Source organism: Numida meleagris, chromosome 4 (assembly GCF_002078875.1).
Source record: "Numida meleagris isolate 19003 breed g44 Domestic line chromosome 4, NumMel1.0, whole genome shotgun sequence".
Classification (NCBI taxonomy): Eukaryota; Metazoa; Chordata; class Aves; order Galliformes; family Numididae; genus Numida; species Numida meleagris.
The window spans coordinates 34,466,045-34,487,165 of NC_034412.1; the positions used below are offsets into that span (position 1 = coordinate 34,466,045).

Consider the following 21,121-nt stretch of genomic DNA (forward strand, 5'->3'; position numbering starts at 1 on the left):
CGAATAGAGCCCCCTGGCTGCCACCGGGGAGCTCTGGGGCCGAGGGAGGCGCTGCCAGGCAAGATAAATAAGCTCTGAGGGGAATGTGGCATGCATGTGGAGCACCCGCTAAATCTAGTGGTGGAAGCTGTGAGCGTGAATGAATTTTCTGTGCTGCTACCCAATGAAAGGAACTCATTGTTATGCTGAGGTATAGTTTGCACCAATTTCCACAGCGCAGTTGTTTCTTTTCTAGAAACTCCCCTTCTGCAAAAGGAATTGTTGCCACTGCACAGCCATTACGGATCCTAGGTGTCTCTATCCTGGTATCACAACAGCGATGCTGCGATCGCACCACTGAAAGGACAGCAAAACCGACCAGCAAGAGCAATACAGGCTCCAGGGGTTGTGCAGCAGCTGCTGACTCACCAACATACATTTCCAGTTAGAAGTGGCACAGAACGTGCTCCTCTTCTACTCTCCTACTTCAGTATAGGCTGACAGGGCGATTCCTTTCAGCGGGCCTCGGGGGGTCTCCTCGTTCCTGAGCGCCACGGCCGCTGCTTCCACACTGACTGCAGCAAGTGGCCGCGCTCTGGTCCCAGGCATCATACAGGCATATACTATCCCCCAGTAAAAGGCAGTGCCACAGAGCAGGATCTCTGGCGGGACTGCAGCTTCCTCCCAGATGCGGGGTGGTGGCAGAGCGGTGCCTTTCGGCAACCAGGTGCTTCCAGCGAGCTGCGCCTTTGAAGGCAAAATCTGCAATGGAACACAGAGAATCAAATCCAAACTAGTTTTAAATATCAGCGATCGCACGAACCTGTCGGGGAGCCTTGCTTTCTTTTCGTCCACAAGAACAGCGATTTCTGTTAATCCACGGGGAAAAACAATTCATCGCAGGCTGTCGGGAGTGATGCCAGAAGCATCCAAGGGCGGGAATGCGCTCACGCTCGCTGCTTCAAAGCTTGCTGCGCTACAATGGAGAAGGCACGGCATCGATTTCTGCCTCACGTTATGGATTACTATATTAAAGACAAATAATGTAAAACGACACAGTAACGTATAGCCAAGTTGAAGTTCAAAGCGGACTCTTAACTGGATAATAACGAACACACCCGGGGCCCCGTTTCAATGGAGACGTTGGACTGGCACTGCAAGGCTTCGTGTCCACGACGTGACCTGCCCCATCCCTGCGAGAGGGCAAGTACTCAGTTGACAGCCGAATGCAGTGGATCCTTCATGACAGATCATTCAATGAGCAGGGGGAAAAGATAAGGGGGAATGCACCACAATGCGTTTCTTTTAAAAATAATGTGTGTTTAATATTTGAATGTGTATGGCAAGCGCTGCTAGACAAATTGCACGATGGATTCTAGCAGAAGAAAACATGAATGAAGTACAAAAGCTGGAGAAAAAGGCTCACACTTCCCGGAGGCAACGAGCTATTTCAGCTACACAGAGTCCGAACGTCCCCAAATATCTGCAGGTCTTCCCATTTGCGCCAGGATCTTTGCTGACCATGGGGCCTTTGACAGTTCTCTCCTTTGGTGCGTGTTTCTTCACAGGCCCAGGAAAAACGCACAATGACTTTAAATAGGAATAACTCCTTTCATCCATGTTGCTGTACATCTCGACTAGCAGCTCTAGAATGGTCCATCGCTTTGTCAAGCCATTCTGATGTATGGCGGAGGCTTGGATGCCTCTTCCTCTGCGTCACAGTCCCGCACCGGAAACCGATCCGGGAAGTCAAGGATTCCATCTCCAGGACCTGCGTGGGGAAGGGAGAAGGAATCATTAAGCATGGCAGAGCCCTCCGCACGAATTCCTGAATCCCAGCTCCGAGTATTTTGCTTATCGGGATTTGCGACTCATTCGGGACATCCCTTCCCTATTCCTGGTGAACATCCAAATATGCGGATGGGAAGAGTTACTCACTATGTACAGCGCAAACCATTTCCACGGCCTGAGTCTGGTCATCGCAAGGCCGCAACCATTCCTATGAAGGAAAGAACACCGTCACAAACCTCATCCTGTGAGCTGGCAAATAATAACCGGGAAGAAGCAAAAGGAAGAACAGAGAACTAAAGTCCTTCTGACATCCCCTCCCCTTCGTAGCATCAGAGCAGGACGGTCAGGACAAAGCTGAGGTAACATTAGCGGAAGGAAAGCACATCCTCTCGGTGCAATAATGCGGCGCAATCGGCCCCCTGCTCACCATCCCGGTGACGCTGTCGTAGCATGAGCAGTGAGGAAGACTTTGGCACCCCAGGTAGGCAATGACCAGCACAGCAACAGCGCTGCAGATGGATGCAATTAACATTGCGATGTTAGCACCCTTGACAACTTGATTGAGAACAAGCTTCTGCGAGCAAAAAGAGAGATGTTAGAGCCACATGAAGACAGCAGAGATTTCCACCAAAACACTCCAGATACCGTAAGAGAGCCGTGATTACACATCGGTATTGATTTACGATCGGCACTCTTTAAAACCTTTCTTCTGCGCTCTGAAGAACGAGGCAAGCCAAGCGCCCCAGTGGAACAGTGCATTGCGAGGTGAGGAATGGCCGTTCCTTCTTGCACTGGGAGGTACGCCTTGCTATGCTGCGTCTGCCCGGCTTGACACTTGGCTCTGCCCGACAAAGAGCTTCATCTGCCCCAGATGTAACAGACACGATGCGCAGAAGGGCTAACTAACTTGCTCCTAGAACAAACCCGACCCTTCTGCTGCAGCATTGGCACTTCACCCGACTGTGCTGCGAGCAGGGGGAAGCTGTACATCGAGGAGGGCAACGAGCGCAGGGGACACTCACTGCCTGTGCGACGTGCGCCGGGTGAGAGCTCAGCTCCTCCTCTTCTCCACGGGACAGCGTTAGGGAGCTGTAAACGACGACAACGAGGACGGTCACACAAGAGAGTATAGATGCCGCTACCAGCACGTTAACCTACGCAGGGAAATTAAAGGAGAATAAGAAAGGGGAAAGGAAATTCAACCACCCTGTCTTAAATTATCTCAATTAACACAGACCAAATGCGTCTGCACACGGCAGGTACCGGACTTTGACCTGCTGTAACATTACTAAGTATCCGGTAGCAACGGTCGGGTGGAAACCAAACACGGCGCAATAAAGGTTTCCGCAGGACTGAGTTGCTGAGATACAATCGAGACCCGCATCTCGCCCCCGGGTGCCAGCGGGGCTGAAACGCGTCCTTCTTAAAAAGGTCTCTTTCTCAGGAACTACCCCCACCTTTGGGCTTCTGCGTCCAGAGCCACCCATCTAGGAAACGCAGGAGAATTAACTCACTTCCTGTTCTGGTGAACACTATCGGGCAGCAATAAAATATAAATAAATTAACAAATAAATAACACAGGCACTCTCAAGCATTTTTACAGATTTTGGTTCTCAGAGCCAGCCAGAGCTCATGTTACGCATTGGAAAGCACAGGGACATCGCATCCTCCTTCTGCACAGGGATGTGGCCTTTCCCACGAAGGCCGCTCTAGGAAACGGACTCTGCGGCTCGCGGAACAGGCACCTGGCTCTCCCGCCGCAGCACCGAACCCCCGCCCCGTCCGCACTCCAAGCCCCATAGCTTACAAGCACCGGGTTCTTCCTCTGAGAGGAAAACAGCGCCAGGACGCCCGGGACTCCCATGACCTGCGGAGCAGAAAAGGAGTCGGTAACCGGACGACGGGCATCAGGTTCCGAAGAAAAAACACTACACGGTAGCTGAAAGGCCCTTGTCTTCAGGATCCGGCTCCGAGGGACCGAGAAGGGGAGCGGGAGAAGAGCTGCCGCTCTGCGGCGCGTTGTGCCGAGGCGCCTCTCGGCGGCACCCTGCGGAGGGAGGGCCGGCGGCTGCGGCTGCGAGCGGCCCCGCTTGCAGCATCGCCCGGTAAAAGCTGTCTCGCTCCGTCGGAGGGAAGCCGCGCCCGCAGCACGGGGGGAAACCCGCGCCGCCCGCCTTCTAAGCGGGAAGCCAGGGAAGGGCTGGCCCCTACCCACCCTCGGAAACCGCGGAGCACAGAAAGCAGGGTGCCACGTTACCATCCCGGCCCATACGGGCGCTCTGGTTCGGCCCAGCGGGGACTCGCCCCCGAACGCGCCGTCGAGAAACCCGCTGACGACGCACACCGTGCTGAAAGCCACCTGCAGCAGCCCCAGCACCACCATGGCGCGCTGGTTGAAGACGAAGTACCGGTAGCGATCCATGCCGCTCCGGGGCGGAGCCCGGCGTCCAGGGGCGGGCGGCGGGGCGGCACCCGGCCCGGCCTTCAGCCCCTCCCCGCTGCTCCGGGCTGCCCGCGCCGCCGAGCCGAGTCGAGCCGCACACCAAACGCGGACAGACAGGGGTTCTGTTGAATATTTTAATATCTGCGTTGCCTTCGTAGCGCAATTAAAGCGATCTTTAAAATTCACTTATTACAAATGTTTGTCGAGTTTGTTTTGTTTTGTTGTTTTTTTTTTTTAACCCCAGAAACGTTGTTTCTTGCTTCCTTGCACATACACCCAAACACACTATAAAAACCTCATTCGTAACATCAAAGGAAGGGCAATCGTCAGTCATGTAAACATCTTTCTTAGAGTTATCCATTTTTAAAAGTCATGAATAAACCTACAGATGTTCAGTAAGGCTCATAGTTCGAGTACAAATGTCAGAAAACACCTATCAAGTACTGTACACAAGTTAAATATGCCGGGGTTAACTGTGAACACACATGTAAGCTCACCCCAAGGATTATTCGTTAGCACTTAGTTCTTCCGAACAGAGAGACCCAGTCAGTACGGGCTACAGAGTATTAAAACAGCAGAAGGCCCAGCAGAAACTGTGGAGTAACACGCAATTTTAGTCTGGATCTTAGCTCGAGAGTTCAACTCAGAACAGTTACAGTAGGAAAAGTTGAACAGGAGGAAACCGCGGTGAGGAGGGAGAGTCCGCTTGCCCAGGAGCACCGCGGGATGGGCTGAGAGGTACGTCCTGAAGGAGGGACTGGCCGCGCTGCTGCCATCAGTTCGGGCAGCCACACGGGACACGGCGTAAGTACTTCCCCAACTAACAGAAAGGACCACTTGCAATGGTAATTTGCAATTATTGGTTGCATCTCCCCTAAAGAAAAAAAAAGTCTGCTTATCGGTAACCGATTACACTTGCATCTTACAAAAACACATCCTTTTAAACTCGGTTTAATCCTACTGGAATTTTTTTTAAGTAAGCATTCTTCCGTGAAAATATTTCATACAAACATCATTTTACATATAAATACGTTAAAACTTGAGAAGAGGGTCTTCCCGCACTCGTGATTTTATGGCTTGAGCATTTAATTGCTTTCCATTTTTTATACATAGTTCTCCCAGAATCGGAAAAAAAAAAAAACACACCAAACCCAGCAGCAGTTACAGTCAAACCGATAGAGAAAGGGCAGCAGCTTCGATTGCCTGAAGACAGCAGAGTGCCGAGAGGACGGCCTGTTCAGCTGACAGTGACCTTAGCATTCAAAACCTTTGATCTGGGGCAAGTAAACATGCGCTCAATCTTGCACTTTAAAAAAAAAAAGAAAAAAATCAGTATGAGACTGTTCCAAAAATATAGTTCTCATGCTTCCAGTACATGAACCAAAAGGAACAAGTTCTCCCCACGCACACGTGAGCACTGAGCCCACTCACGCCTGCAGGCAAAGCTGCTCCCACGCCCGCGCTGCTCACCCAAACACTCTGAGCACAAAGCGGCGCGTGCCGAGCGAGGAGGCGGCAGCCATCCCGGCACCTAAGGAGATGCTTCAGCAACATCACTTTCAACGCAATCTTTTTTAAAAAATTTCTTCTTTAAGTGCTTGAAAGTGAATTCCTCAGGCACCTGCACCTTCAGCAACTCTGCTGTGCGAGAAGACGCCGAAGCAGCAGGTAACGGCTCCGTACAACTCGTCCCCTCGCCACAACGGCAGCATTTTCCCCAAATACTGCCCATCGGAATGAAAGGCCAAAAGAAATCATCGAGGCACGATTCTGGGCCAGGAACCGTGCCATACAGCCCCGACACACCCCAAGCGGAGAGCCCTGGCTTTGGCCCAAGGACAACTGCCTGCCAGGTGCAAACAGTGACAGGGACAACCCACCAACAGAGGTGGCTTAGAGCCAAGCAGGGAGGAAACGGAGGATTTCTACCGCTTCTCAGTTCCCGGTACTGAACACCAGCTACTCCGCTCCTCCAGCGCCCGGCAGAGGGCGAGAGTGCCTCTGCGGGCATGCCCGCTTCTACGCCAGCCAAGAAACATGGCAGCCCTGAGCAAGAAACTACAGCTGCTGCTGATCGTGCGCGACGCAAGTAAAAGCTCTGCACCTAGAAAGGCTCAGCTTGAGTCAGCCACCTAGGCAGTCCCGAAACACACAGCCTCACAAGGCCCAGTGCCTTGTCCCAAGTGCCCTGAAACCGGCACGAGTCACCTGTTGCCGTGCTTCAGCTGCGTTCGAGGAAAAAGCGAGGCCTGTCCCAGATGGCGTCCTCACAGCCGCAGAACAAGTTAACGAGCGACCAGAACCGTTGCTCAGATGGCTAAAGAACCGTATCCACGTCCTACTAGGACTTGATTTTCAAAGGCTAACGTGTTTTACTGATTGATTAGTACCAAAGAATAGGGAAAAAGCTTCTTCAGATTCACAAAGGAACCTTACTTGTTTCGGCAGATCCCAGAGAGTCACATAATAGCAGCAGACTCACCGTGAGATCCCTTCTCATAGGCCTAAGCCCTCTCCCCTCTTACCCACAGGCGTGGCCCGGCAGCAGGTAGCTCTCAGCTCTCACTTGGCACATTCTCGTTTCCAAGGTTAACCGCTTCTCCAGAACACCAAGCTTCTCCTCTCTAAGCGACAAAACACAGCGCTGCCACAGAAAGACGATCCATTTGTTTTTCTAACCTCTCCAGAGAGAGGGTCAATGGCCTCTAACACGGGTTGCTCTGGGCTCCTTCTCACAAAGGAACTTGGGTAACAACCTGAGAATGATACAGAAGCCACCTGCAGGGGTGCAGACTGAGGGTGGAAGCTGGGAAGTGACCCGGACCGGAAAAAAGCAGCTTTATCAAATTCTCTAATGCCATCCTCTAGTCTCAAAGAGTACCAGTCACAAAGAGTACACCATGATCCACCCGGTCACCCCGCTTCAGCTGATAGCTACTTGCTCATCTTCCAACTTCTGTTCCAACTGAATGGGACCCAGGCCAGACTCTGAGAAGCAGAGTTTCTTCGCTTCTTGTGTTTTCACAGTCACTGGTATTCAAAAACTCAAACAAATCACTTCACAAAATAACTATTTCTTCTGCTTCAAGTTGAAATTGAGTTCTGCCATGGTCCTCACAGTTTTGCAAAGCTGGTCTCACTACTCAAGTGGCCCCAGAAGCTGAGCTGCAAAACGCATGGGCCGAGTGAAGGCCTGACTCAGAGTTACATAGTTAACCCGTGTTTCAACCTCTGGTCACCACGGCACACCTCTCAAAAACCCAAAAAGGACCCGCTCAGCCGTGAGCCCTTTCGCCATCCCGCGGTAAAAACCATCCTAACCACCTCTGCTGTAACAGACCACAAAGGAAAAGAAAACACAGAAGAATCCAAGGGCTCAGTCTCGAATCGAGCCAAAGCAGCTTTATCGTCACAACTTTTGTCAAATGTCGGTCACTGATGAAGCGATCTACAGGAGGACCGAGAGATTTTAACAGAGCAGAGAGGAAAACTACAGCAGAGCTAATGCAGACAAAAGCTGCGGCACGCTAGCCGGCCGCAAGCATATGCAAGAGCAAGAGCGTTTCCTTGATGGTCACCCCAGCAGTGGCTTTTGAGAACATACGGAGACACCAGAGCGCCTTTTCTTCTAGGACTTCCCTATTTCACAACACAACCACTGATGTTACCGCCAAACCTGACGCGCCAAGAGCACCTCTCTCTTCTGCTCCTCTCTAAAGCCACGCAGTATGAAGACAGACCGATCTATCAAAACAAGTGGGTCTGCATGAAGAGGAGACAGCAGAAGAATCAGACCACGCAGCAAAGAAGCCAAAGGAGCTCGAGAGATCGCAGTATTTGAAGCACAGTTCCCTAGCTGGCATTAAGAGGTGAACAATCTGATGGAGGTTGAGAAGAAACACAGGTTACCGTGGAAGAAGTTACCATCAGCTCACGGCTGCATTCAGCCACGCGCACACTCCCTCTCCTTCCTTGCACTTCAACACAACGCTAAGCTTGTCAAGTTTAACAGTCATGGAAGAACAGCTCACAAATGCACGCAGTGGCTTCCTACCAGAGAGACACACCTTTCTGCAAACAGCTGAAACAGCTGCGGTCCAAAACAACAACTTGCAGCAGGCAGGGAAAAAATAAGCTCAAAAAAACCCAAACAAACAGATTTCTCATTGAGGTTGATTTGCTAAAGCTGTGCCGCCAGTTGCCCTTCGACAACTCTCCCTCACCTGTCTCTCTGCACACTCAGACGAACCCCAGAGGCATCACCTCTACTGCCTCGGACCGAGTCTCCAGCAAGAGGAAAAGGGCTGTGTCAGAGTTCATGCTCGGCTCGCTGCTGGAAGAGCCCCCGGAGCTCTCACAGCCCTCCCCGGCACACAGTCAGAGTAGCTTCTGTGTAAGCTTAAACAGTGAAGTGCTGAAAAAGCTTTGCCGTCAGTTGTGGGAAATATGTGGAGCCCCAGGTTAGAGAGGTCCGTGCTCCCAGTTCCTCCTGCAAGCCGAGATTCTCCAAACGCATGCATGGCAACCTCCTCTCGCCTCTGCTGCTGGCCCAGCACCTGGTTCCTGAGGCGGCCAGACACTCGCGATCATTCGAGCAACCAAACGCTGCGATAGAAGGGTAGGTCTAATTTCCAAGTCAGCTATGTTACATATATACAAACATTTTTAACTACAAACATTTAGAGAAAGTGTTGCCAATGCATTTCAGTTGTCACTGAGCCGCTAAACCCAGAAGAAGAGAATGTCACAGTCCCAAACGGGCTCCAGCATCCAGACCGAAATGATCCGTTACTTCTCTCTTCCACAGCATGAGGCAAGATCAGAATGGTACCCAAACAAAATGAGCAAGTCCCCTACCCCAAAAACCCGGAACACAACCCTGCAGACCAATATTCACAAGCCCCCACCGTCGGCTGTAATGAAGCTATGGATCGACTGCTGCTTCTAAATATGAGCAATGAGAGATGTTGTTATGCTCCCTTGTTTGTCTTCCAAGAAACAATTTCCTCTGCTTTCACCAAAATCTCAGTTTGATCTCTCTCGCCGTATTCACTCACCACCCGAGCGCTACTAAACGACGGCTATATTCTTAGCCAACTGAACACGTACAAAAGGTACAGCTCTCCTCGACCAAGTTCCACGGCCTGCCCTCAGATTTGCAGGTTTCCCTTGAAAGAACTCATTTCCGCCTTGAGAATCAGCCGTTCTAACTCGTGAACTACACAAGCCGACTCACGGTCGCTAACACCGTCAGTGTACCTGCCTTCCAGAACGCGTACTTCTCAGAGTCCTTCAGAAAGCTGGTCTGTTTTCTCCTTTCAGGTAATCTTCATGCAAAGAACAGCTTTGTTTGCGTGTCATAATCATAAAATAAATAAAATAAGCCAGCCGTGAAGGCCAGATAAATATTAGGCTTGGACACATCGCTATGCTACTTAGAGAGCCACAGAGACTGACGCACAGCACTCTCACATACACGCCTTTCCACTAGTCAGAAAGGATTTTCTCCCGCAAAAGAGGATTCGTAGAAAGAACAGCGTTTGGACGAGAGGAAAGGGGAGTTAAAACCCAGCCTCCTAGATGCTAACAAACTGCTCTATTGCAAGATTCAGATCAAAGGTTTAAAAAGGCAAAGTTATGCTACTAGTAGAGAATATCAAAAGATTACTGTTATCATCACAAGTGGCATATATGCAAAATGCAGTTGCACAATAACGCCTAGGCGGATAGAGCGACGCTAAGTCTGCCGACTAAAAGTAAACGATATACCCATTTTAGTCTTCTGTCTAGTCTTTTGGCATCTTTGCATATGGTGCAAAAGCAGAAGCTACCAAAGAATATCACGTCTCGTATAGAATATTAAATAATTTCTCCAGATAAGACTGGTGCGACGCTAGCTAAGTTTAAATCTGCTATGAGTAACACAGTCAAACCTAGTTAGTATGCAAGAAACTTATTTCTTAACACAGAATGCAAAGTTATGATGCAACGGCACAAACAATCCCTGGTTGTCCAGTTTTCAGTACAAAGGTAGTGCATAGATCCAAGTTTCCATTTGAGTTCGCTGAACCGAGGAGTCTCCGCTTCACTTCTGCTGGGAGGCCTGGAAAGCTTTCAGTTCCAGCTGGTACCACTCGGGTGCTTCCGGCCCGTTCTGCCCCACAGGGTTGTGATCGTATCCGTAGGCCACTGTCAATTCTTCGTCCTTCTCCACGGCCCGGATGGTGCGGATACACTTGATTGGCCCGAAACGAGGGTGAACAAACCTAGGTGCAAGAGAACAAACACTTTTGATAGGCTTAGCCGGCAGTTCACAGACTCTGTTAGCCCCTCTGATAAATACTTCAAGCAGTTGCTCTGTCTGTAATCTGCATCACATGAGCAGATTTCTTTGAGTCAACCTCATAAAGGCTTAGGTAACGGGGACACACGTATTGATATATTAGAACCCATTTGCATAGCTCTGCTGCCAGAGGTCTTTCAGTAGTCCAGCAGCATTGCACACTTCTAGCACAATCAAAGGTTAATCGCTGCCGCGTGCCTCGGGCCCACAGCGGTAAATATCTGGATAATGGGATACGAGCCCAGATCGTACGAGACAGGCAAGCACAGAAAATCGCCCATCTTCATTTCCCCAGTGCGGGTTACCCACCAATCAAAACACACTTCCGTGCATCCTCTCCCAGGGCCCAACAGTAAAGGAAACCGGCTAATTTAACGAGGGAAAACGACTTTCCACATACATGCCCACAGGACTGTCCTTGGTATTCATGGCTATGAAAGACATCTGTACCCTCGAGCATACGTATACATCAGAATGTTCCTCATGCTCCGCACCAACCGCAAAGCGGCAGGATGCTTATTTTCTGCATTTCCCAAGTGGCAGCGCACTTGACAGTGCCAGTCAAGCTTTTGCAGCTCAGCCAATGTAGCGCAGTCCTACTTGACGTAGGATTTAGAGCGTGGACTTCACACATGTTATAACCAACGGACAGCTCCCAAAACCAATGGCAAAAGTTGCACGGTAGCCAACTTGAAGATATCCCCCCCACAGATTAGTCCCAAGAGACATCAGTCAAGGGCAAGGCCAGCCGGCTTCCAGCACGAACTCCTTCAGCGCCTGGACCCGTTACTCCCAGCCCCATTGCTGCCCACAAGCCTGGGCTGCGGCACCCCTTGCAGCTTTGGCATTGAAATACACGTTTCTACTTACGGGTCATAGATGCAGTTAGGAGTGAAAGAATGATTGGCCTTATGCCCCAGCGAGGCACAGTACTTGGCAGCGTGGTTGTAGGGCTCGGGCACGTCTATGACTGTTTCATCGTCCAGGGATATTGTATTTCCATTGAGGGCCCAGTCTCTGCCGTCTACCTGGTTTGCGAGGCAAAAACCCAGTGTGCGCATGGAGGGTCAACCTCGTCAGCACTTAGAAAGTGAACATTCAAATACATGCAACTAAAGCTTTTCCCGGCTACTTAATTTTTCCTAACATAAACAGCTGAACGTGGACTTCCTTTCAATTCAGCTCCACCATATTAAAACTTAACAGTAGGAAGAGGATGCTCTAAGATTTCAGAAGGAGCAATGAAAATTCAGATTGACTTTTTTCTCTCCTTTACCTCCTGGTGTGTAATTCTCACTCCATTGTAAAAGGACATAACGGTACGAGCTTCTGCAGCTATTTTCGAAAACAGTCCTTCTCCAGCACTGGAAATGAGAGAGACATCAACGTACACCCTACAAAGGAAAGAAAGGACATAGCCATTACTTAGTTATGCCAGAGTACAAGAAAAGAACTACAATCAAGTCTCCTACACAGCAAAGCTTCTTAAGTCTAGGTAAAATGTACGTTATGTGATACACCGTGTACTAGTCACAGAAGCAGTTCATGAGCGCCACTGACTGACCGGCACGGGACAACCTGCTGAGGAGCACGGCCTACGAGGAACACTCCCTGCAACAATACAGGATTCCAAGAAGTAGAATCCTGCTTTCCTCCAGCTTCTGGATTTATTTTCGGCACTTTGCTGCGACCCTAGGGAAGTGCCGTTGGGCGAGATGCACGGAACACAGCACATGGCAACCTGAAGCTGGTTCTACATCTAGACAAGTGGGAAACGGTGCGCTCAGTTGTTCAGAATGTTGCGGATGGGGGCGACTCAACACGTATTTCAAGCGCTACAAAGATCCGCATTTAATCTCCTAAAACGTACAGCTGCGTTCTATCCACCGGAGTACGATTTCATTGTGTAAAACAGAAGTTCAGCTAAGTCAAATGTTTACTGAAATGTAGTAGTGGCTCCATAAGACAAACCCTCACACAATATTTATTTTACACAAGTAAAAGCTGGCAAAATCAGGTCCTAAATACGTAACAGCAAAGAACTACAGACAGTATCAGAAGAAGAGGGGAAAAAAACCAGCCTACCTCTCTGACTCATAAGGATCGGGAAGAAGGGCATTTGTAGAAATGCAGGATGAAGTGGATTTGTCAAAACTGTACACTGGGCCTAAAAGGAGAAACCAACAAAGGAAATAAACAAACGAGTGGTACATAAAGCAAGCAGCCCTTAACGCAATCAAGACATTAAAAAATTAAATTAGCGTCTGCAAAAAACGTACCACTGTGGGGGGAAAGGGAGGAGAAGGAAAAAAGGGTATTAAGTGGAGGCGCACCTCTGTGAGAGGCCCACTTCAGCGGGAGTTTCTTGATTACCTTTCCCCCTCAAGGTGACAGCGGCAGCGTACTAATTACAAAATGACATATCATCCTTAGGCTACTGAGTGTTAAGGGACCGGGTAGCCTTCCAAAACCAACCCTCCCCAAGTCTTTAATTAAAACATCAAGCGAAGTTTTAAAAGGATACATTTAATAACACGTTAGGTTAAAAAAAAAAAAACACACAACAAAATCTTGGACTATTTTGTATATGAAATGTTTTCTAATTCAGAACTGGAATAGACATCATCCAGAAGATAACGTCCAGTAATCACAAAATACATTTGCTACAGTCATTTATTTCCTGCCATTAATAAGCAACTCAGTGGTACAGTTCTAATTACTTCCTTACATACCCCTCCAATCCACTGCCAGAAACTATCTGGGCGATAGGTTAAGATGAAGGTGGACATAAGAAGAAAAAGAATCCCAAATATTACTAAGTTTGGTAAAAGGCCATCACCTACAGTGTCCAAGCTCTAAACACAGATCTGTTTCGGTCGAGGGCAGCTCCATTCAGAGTGTAATTGAAACCTATTTATATAGCACAACTGTACCATCTCAGATTTGTTTTAAGTTAACTCCAAGAGATTTAAAATAAAATCCAAAGGTTAGAGGCATGCTCTTGCTTCCCATCCTCTTCTCACCAGTTTTCACTTCGTACTGGGTGACACAATCCTCAGTGGCAAAAGACTCAATCTTGCGGCAGCACGGTTCCTGATTACGCTCATGGCTCTGCCCACCGCTTAACCCTCTGGCCCTCAAACGCAGCACGCGCCCCAGAGCACCAGAGCCACCCCAGAACGACCCTCCCGACACACTGCTGCCCAGGAGGAAGTACACAGCACAGGTAGCAGGCAACGGTCCGACCCCAACCTTTTTATAGCCTCTTTGTGTCAGCAGACCGAAGGGTGCCGGTGAGTCAGATCGTTACACAACAACGGAATCTAGTTCGCTAATTCCAATCCCTGCGTCCTTCCAGCCCTACAGACGCCACGACATCCACAGCAACAATATTCACTTGCACAGACCAACTGACAGAGCTACGGCCAAACCACAGGCCCCCTCCACACCCCCGGCTGTGTTACCAACAAGACAGAGCTTGCAGCTGTGCCAGCGCTACCGCTGTTAAGCAGGCTTTCACGCTGACCCAGCTGGCAAGGGTGAGCACGACAAGCAGGACCGCGTCCCCGAGCACGCCAAAGAAGGGTTACAAAATGCAGTTCAGCAGCACCACCACGTGGGTCACTTCCCATTTATCTGCAGAGCAAAGGACTTGTACTCTTCTGTCCGACTTTACCATTTAGAACAAGGGCTTCTCACTAATACACTTATCCTCTCATCACAGCTGGCCTTCAGAGCCTCTAACGGGAAACATTATACTGACAGAGCTGTTAGCAGCACAGAGCCGGTAGCACGAATACAAATTTGTGCATTTAGCTGAACTTACTGCCTGGTACTACTTCAAATTGAGGCTTCCCATCCTCTAAGGATGTCAGAGTTGCCAGTTTGGCCTCTATCATTTCGCCATCTATGAACCTTCCAGAATACGCAGTCCTTCCATCAGGGTACACGTAGGCTATCTTCTCTCCAGTCATCTCTCCTTCTTCATTCACTTCTCCTACAAGGCTGCCTCCGTCCTGAAAGCACGGACAAGAAAGAGAAGAGCACTTCGTTATTTTTCCTGACTTTTGAAAAGAAGCAACCTAAACTAACTGCTGTAAGCTCAGATGCAAGGAGGAGTAAGAATGAGCAGAAGCAGCTAAGTCCGACTCCGGTCAGGATAAAAACAGTGCAAGAAACGAACGGAGTCTTCCACGTTGTTTGACACAGCCCAAACCCGAGCTCTTTCCTGCCATGTGACGCAACAACTGAGCTTCAATGCACCAAAGTTTTACGTGAACAGTCTGTCCAACATGGCTTGAAGTAACACGCTTACAAAAACACACCTAAAAAAAGCAGTATCACCACCGTCGCCGTAATTTAGTGCAGTAATAAGAGCACACTGCAATTGCAAAGGGTTTTCCAGAGCAATATCCGAGCTTATATCACAAGTCACAAAAATTCTGGCTCACTTAATGACTGAAGTACTAGCACACCCTCCATTCAGGGGCACAGTTCACAAACCGGCTCCATCTTGTTCACTGGGCCAAGGCAGCACCCCCTGCTTAGGACTCCTCTCCCAGCCAAACAGGAGCAGCAGGTTACAATAACTCACGTGGCTCACACGCTTTTCATCAGCAGTCAGCGCTACAAAGGGACAGAACCACCGGCCCAGCCTTCCTGAGGACACGTGTGGAAATGCCCTTATGCAGGACTGGGCTCTCCAGAAGATAAAAATAAGAAGGGCACCTCACGGCCTCACTGTACACACAGAAACACTGAAGAGGTTTCACTGTATCTTGGATTATCCAAAACCAGAAGGAACAGAACTTCCACCCAGGTTTTCACATTTCCTTTTGGATAGCTGGCTTTTAGTAGGTATTTGCTTCAGCCACAGAGAAAAGAGACACACGAGCATACTATTTGGCAAAAAAGAGAGCGGGAGGTCAGTCTTACCGGGTAATAAATCCAACAAACTCCATGTCGGATGTTGTCCTTGTACTGCCCTTTGAATATCAGTCGCCCATCACTGTCATACTCCTGGGCTGGGCCGTTCAGCTCTCCATCCACATACGTGCCATGAAGCACCACTCCGTCCTCGTAAGTGTAGATTCCCTGGCCCTGCAGGGCATCGTCAACGTAGTACCCTTCCAGGGTGCTGGCAAAAAGAGAAAGGAAAGAGCAGTAGAAGACTAGTCACCTCTGTAAGAAGTGAATCCACAGCCTCGATGCAGGTACAACGCAACTGCGTGCTTCACGCTGTCCTTCGACCAGGGCGTACCGTGTGTACAAATGATTCCTCACCTACATTACACAGCCCTGCTTATCTTATAGGTTGTGGGAGCAAATTGAAACAGCAAATGGACTGCTCTTGGTCCAAGAACAAATTACTGCCCAAGAAAGCTACGCTCGCGTTAGGCTCTTCTACCTCCCGTGTGTGGCTCTGCGGCGACATCGCTCTGGTAAGAAGACACTGAACTGTCCCACAGATGGACCATAATAGAGCACAAACCGCAACCCGCCACCAAGTCACAGCCAGTTCCCTAGCAATACACTTTGCAGCAACCTGTCCTCGACTTGCTAAAGGCACTGTCATTTTTCCACCTATTTCTATTAAAACGGAGTGGAGCCTGTCAAACACAACTCACGCTGCGCTGTAATTTGAACAAAGACACGCTCATCTCACTTGGACTTGGACTCGCAAACCCTTCAGAAGGGACGTGACAACACTCTCACGTTCTGCTTTGTTTCCTTGCTTAAAAAGGCCACTGATGGAAACTACACAGAATGAAAGCATCACCGAGCAGATCCTCCTTTACAGTTATTTCTTTCTCGAGTCAGAACCAGCCCAAGGAAATACCAACTGTTGAGCTTCTACCAGCACATTTAGCTAATGACCAGCTGCAGCACACACACTTTTGTTGCGTAATTCTGCTTCCAATGCAGACCGAATAAGCAGTTTGTCTGGGAGCACAAGAGCCAAACTCCCTGCAGCTGATAACACACATAGAGCCCATGTTTAAACGTACTCTTTAAAAGAAGTCACGCTTAATGTGGCACGCTTCCTGCTTCTAAGTCATGCCAATGGACCCTGACAACCCCTCACCCACCCTTCCTTACGCATGGCGGTACTGAAAGCTTTTTCTTAACAATAACACACGTCCCTGCTGCGATCTGGGAGCCGCCAGCTTATGGGAGCGCCTGGTTAACGGGAGCAGCAGCCACAGCTCAGCACCAGGCACAGCTCTCACGCTCACAGTTATTGTGCAAAGCGCTTGTGAAGCGCTCTCCAGCGAGCGTCAGCACCACCGAGAGCTTGAGTACGTCATACAAGTGAAGAACCCGCCAGAACTGAAACTGCTCTCCAAAAGAATACGTGGGGTGTGTTGCAGTTTTGAAGGGGGAGGAAAAAAACAATGAAAAACTGATAGTTAATTGCAGGTATCCTTAAGGTTAGCTGAGACCTGCCCACTTCCTGCCCTGAAGCGCAGAGCACAGCGCCACAGGGAGAGATGCTCAGAGAAACGTTTGCAGTTCATTTCTCTTCATAAGCTCCCTTCCGAAGCGCTGAGCCTGGCTGAAGGCACAGTTAATGGGAACAGTGGGCCCTGCGTTACGCCAAGTCATCCTCCCTCGGTGTGCCGTCACCTGAATTGTGACGCCGTCAGTAACCGGAGTCCCCACTGGCTTACAGCTGCCGCGGCTCAATTAAAATAAGCTCAGGCCAGTTTATAGAAACACCCCATTTTCTAAAACAGTATCATGGACTGTGTTTGAACATTTTCATTTTGCTAGTTCCTGCAGTCACACCTGCAGCCAACCCTTCCGTTTCGTTATGGGTTACGTAAATTGAAGAAAAATAAAGAGCTGCCGACGGCAAAGAGGTACAGAAAAGGCCGAGTACAGGCGGCAGCAGCCCGAGTCCCCCCACAGAGTGCAGCCTGTGCTCCAGGTGAGGTGGAGCAGCTCCACCGCCCAACCCAGCTGGCCGCTTTCTCCAACTGTATGCTCAGAGCCTGCTCTGCTGAGGTCATCAATAGGCGCAGAAGCGTTAAGTACGCGTGTCCATAGAGACGCTGTCTGCCAACTCAGAAAAAAAAAAAAACGTGTTTTGGAGAGGTCAGCTGCTGGGCAGTAGTGATTTCCAGCGACTCGCACAAGATATAATAAGCCCATTACCAACAACAGTGGGGATTTTTCTTCATCCAGGCTCAGAGGCCTGATCAGTTTCTGCGTAACTGAATAAAAATATTATCCTTCTCATGACAAAAGCCCCACAATCTCCTGTATGAAGCAACTGCAAAGATGGGCGCAGACAAGGAGCTGACTCACTGAGCGGCACAATACCTCCACTCCTGCTCGGAGGTTTGCAGAACAGGGGGGAGAGCGGAGCCGGCACGACCGTCAGCCTCGCAGCTGCTATTCATAGTGCCACCGGCAGCTGCGGAGCCATGAAGAATTGTGTCCTTTCAGACATCTGCTGCTCCTCCCGAGGAAGTTCTGAGCAACTGCGGGGAGAAGTGCTGCCGGTGGGGGAAGGCGCTCGGGGTACTCCTAATGAGGGCTTCGGAAGGAAAAGCGCACACAGGCACAGAGCAGCCCCTGCCGCAGCTCCCGGAGAACAAAGTGCAAGTTACAGGGGCTTCTCTGAAAATAAAGCAGGTCGCAGGCAACGTGCAGAAGATGGGGAAGAGCTGAGAACGAAGCCGCACGTAACGTGCTCCTTTTAGCCGCTAGCAGTTCCCATGACCAAGCAGGCACGGAGGTGCCCCGAGAGGGTCCCACACCCGTGCATAACCCGGCACTCGGAGCTGCAGGCCCTTGATTTGCCTCACAGGCCTCCAGAGAAGTCCACTGCAGTTATGAGCAGGGACTTTGGGGCCCGAGTAGCTGTTACTGTGACTTTTCAATAGCTCCAAGCACATCCCAATTCCTAAGGTCTACAACCACGGCTTTTCATACAGAAGCTTATTTGGAAACTCTCAATACAAGAACCGAGGATTAGATTCATAGCACTGAAAGCAGGAGGAGAAATACAAAACATAGGAGAGCCAGTGTTTACCTTCCATCAAAGAAGAAGAACTTGCCACGGCCGTTCTTTTCTCCATGCACAAAGTTTCCCTCAAACCTGTCCGTGGATGAATAGGTGACTGTACAGAATCCATGCGGCAACCCGTCGTCATCTAGATGTCCTGAAAGAAAATCCAGACAAAGAACAAAAAAACACATTAAACTCCATATCAATTTGCAAACCTGCTCTGATTACGCAGATGCCCAAATTGTGACAGCTGCCCAGTATTAAACATCAATCCTCACCAAAACATTTCTGTTAAGAAAAGTGATCAGAGATTCAGTGTAACTAAGGCTACTGTTGTGCAACACGCTACACCTAAAAGAAAGAGGAAAAAGGGCCAGCATACAAGGAGAGGGATGGAAGACACGAGAGAGAGGAGAAACAAAAAATTAAAAACGTATCTGAAATAAACAAGTTCCGTATCACTCTAGCTTCCCTTAACGCACCACTTCAAAAATGCAGTAACTGTTCACATCCAAAAAGTGCAGTTGCCGGTGAGAACAGAACACACATCCACTTCACTCCATTGAGTAAGACAGGGGTTTTAGGATAAATATAAGCCTCACAACAAGGTGGGTGTGCCACCTCATAGCTATATGAACATAAGCATACAAAAATAAAAGCGAGTCATATCTGCAACACTGCGCACTTGTGGGACATCTGTCAGTCACCCGCTTTGTACCTCAAGCGCTGCTAGGCCGGGCCTTTGCAATGTGCAAAGCCCCCCCAGCCATATCAGCTTTCCCCATCGCAGCTGGCAGCAGATGGGTGACACGCAGATCCCCAGTGCACGGCTCCGTATCTGACCAAATGCAACTGTTGGCTTTGATTAACTTGGAGCACAACAGAGCCCATGTTGCGGCCCTCACCACTTCCTCAGAGCGAAAGTGAAATGCGAGGCAGCGCCGCACCGACAGCTGTTCCTGGCGTACCCAGAGCACCAAGCACCGTGCTAGCAGAGTGCCGCCCTGATGCAGCACAAAGGTGCTCGAGTGCAGCCGCGTGAGGATATCAGGAACCCTCTCACGGGCAGCGTGCCCACAACCTGCCCCAGCCCTAACGCCAGGCCGACCTGCAGCCACAGCACAGAGCGCTGCTGGGACACAGCTCCCAACTTCTGCCTCAGTAACAAGTCATTAAAATACACAGACATGAGGGAGAAAGAGAGCAAAAGTAGCTAAGAGAACGTTCCTCAAACTGAGTTATGCTCTGTAGGTTTATTAACCGTCTCCTGCACGCGGTACAGTTAAGTACAGAAATGTACCCAGGAAGAAGGTGTACAGGAGAAAATAACGAGATATCCCATCTCGCTTACAGAGTGTAAAAGGTATCAAAGCCATTGGACATTGCTTAGCGTGTGAGCTCGGAGACGTAACGGAGCAAAGGATCGGAAGTACAAGAACCAGGCTGCGTCCCCGAGGGCTTCTCCTAACGCGGCCGAGGGGCCTGTGCTGCTCCTGCGGGCAGGGGGAGGCTCTGACCCTTCCGGCTCTGCGGAGCAGGACAGGCTCAGCAATTATGCCCATGTTGTTAGAAGAGTGGTGACGTTTCTCATGTGGACACTTCGTTCAGACAAAAAACCACCACACAAACATGTAAGGTTTTAATTAAGGGCCTGAATTCCTAACGTATCGGTATGAGAAGGCACCCTGGTGAAAGCTCACAAGCCCAACACAGTACGCCGCGAGTTCTCCCCTTGCCACAGGAGCGAACCTTTCATAAAGCACTTGGATTAAAACAGCACACCAAAACAACCGGCATGCGACGCTTCTGAAGAGCAAACCCAACCACTTTCCAGCCTCACTCGTGGCGCTCCTCAGCCCCATTAAGCCCCTCTGGGTTGCGGAGCCCAGCGCAGGGGCTGCCACGCTCACAGAGCGCGCACGGCAGGGCTCGGGCCGGCCTGGGGATGCGCACGGGCAGCGTCCTCTGAGGGCCTCTCCACAGAGGATCTGAACCTCAGCCCCGGCACAAACAACCCAGTTCTTCTGACAGGCCTGATACGCCACGGATCTTCCCGCACGGAACAATAAATAAATAAATAAATAAATGGAAACCATCTCCAATAACAGACATTCAGCATCTCTCAGTCAACGGGAAAAAATGAGAATAAAACAAGCGCTCCCAAGCTTAACTGCACAGAGGCAGCTTTGCTATAGAGCCGAGGCCTTCGGCTGAGCTCCGCTGCAATGAAAGGGAAGCTCCCCAAGCACTCCGGCAGGAGCAGAACGCCCCGTTCCCTTTCCTCGCCGCTCTCTCCTCTTGCGACAACAAACCCCAGATGTCCGAACACGCGTCTAAGTTACGGAACTCCCGCCCCGATGACTCCTCGCAGGCTCCCCGGCCCGTGCGGGTTTAAGCAGAGGAACGGCTGCCCCGTTCTCCCCATCCCCCAGACCCGAAGGGCGAGGAGCCCCACTCGGCACGGCGGCCCGGCGAAGCCCTGCCAACGCCCGGAGGAGCGCGGCCCGGCGGCGGCGGCGCCCCGTAACGCCCAGGCCCGCCCGCCCGC

The 21,121-nt window shown here is 50.2% G+C and overlaps 2 protein-coding genes across 2 annotated transcripts; both read right to left on the bottom strand.

Moving 5' to 3' along the window:
* Positions 1,279-4,227, bottom strand: LOC110397504. The gene is made up of 6 exons (XM_021393842.1): positions 4,028-4,227; positions 3,578-3,637; positions 2,793-2,924; positions 2,198-2,344; positions 1,918-1,978; positions 1,279-1,750 (listed from the first exon to the last, which is right to left on the bottom strand). Exons 1-6 carry the CDS (start codon positions 4,190-4,192, stop codon positions 1,647-1,649), a joined length of 669 nt encoding a protein of 222 aa, XP_021249517.1. The 5' UTR covers positions 4,193-4,227; the 3' UTR covers positions 1,279-1,646.
* Positions 4,334-18,727, bottom strand: SETD7 (SET domain containing lysine methyltransferase 7; the record flags this gene model as incomplete). The annotated part of the gene is given in 7 exon segments (XM_021393841.1): positions 4,334-10,479; positions 11,427-11,584; positions 11,833-11,950; positions 12,642-12,723; positions 14,383-14,572; positions 15,492-15,693; positions 18,598-18,727. Coding segments are annotated over 7 exon segments (1,061 nt in total), but the record flags the coding sequence as incomplete, so codon positions are not given.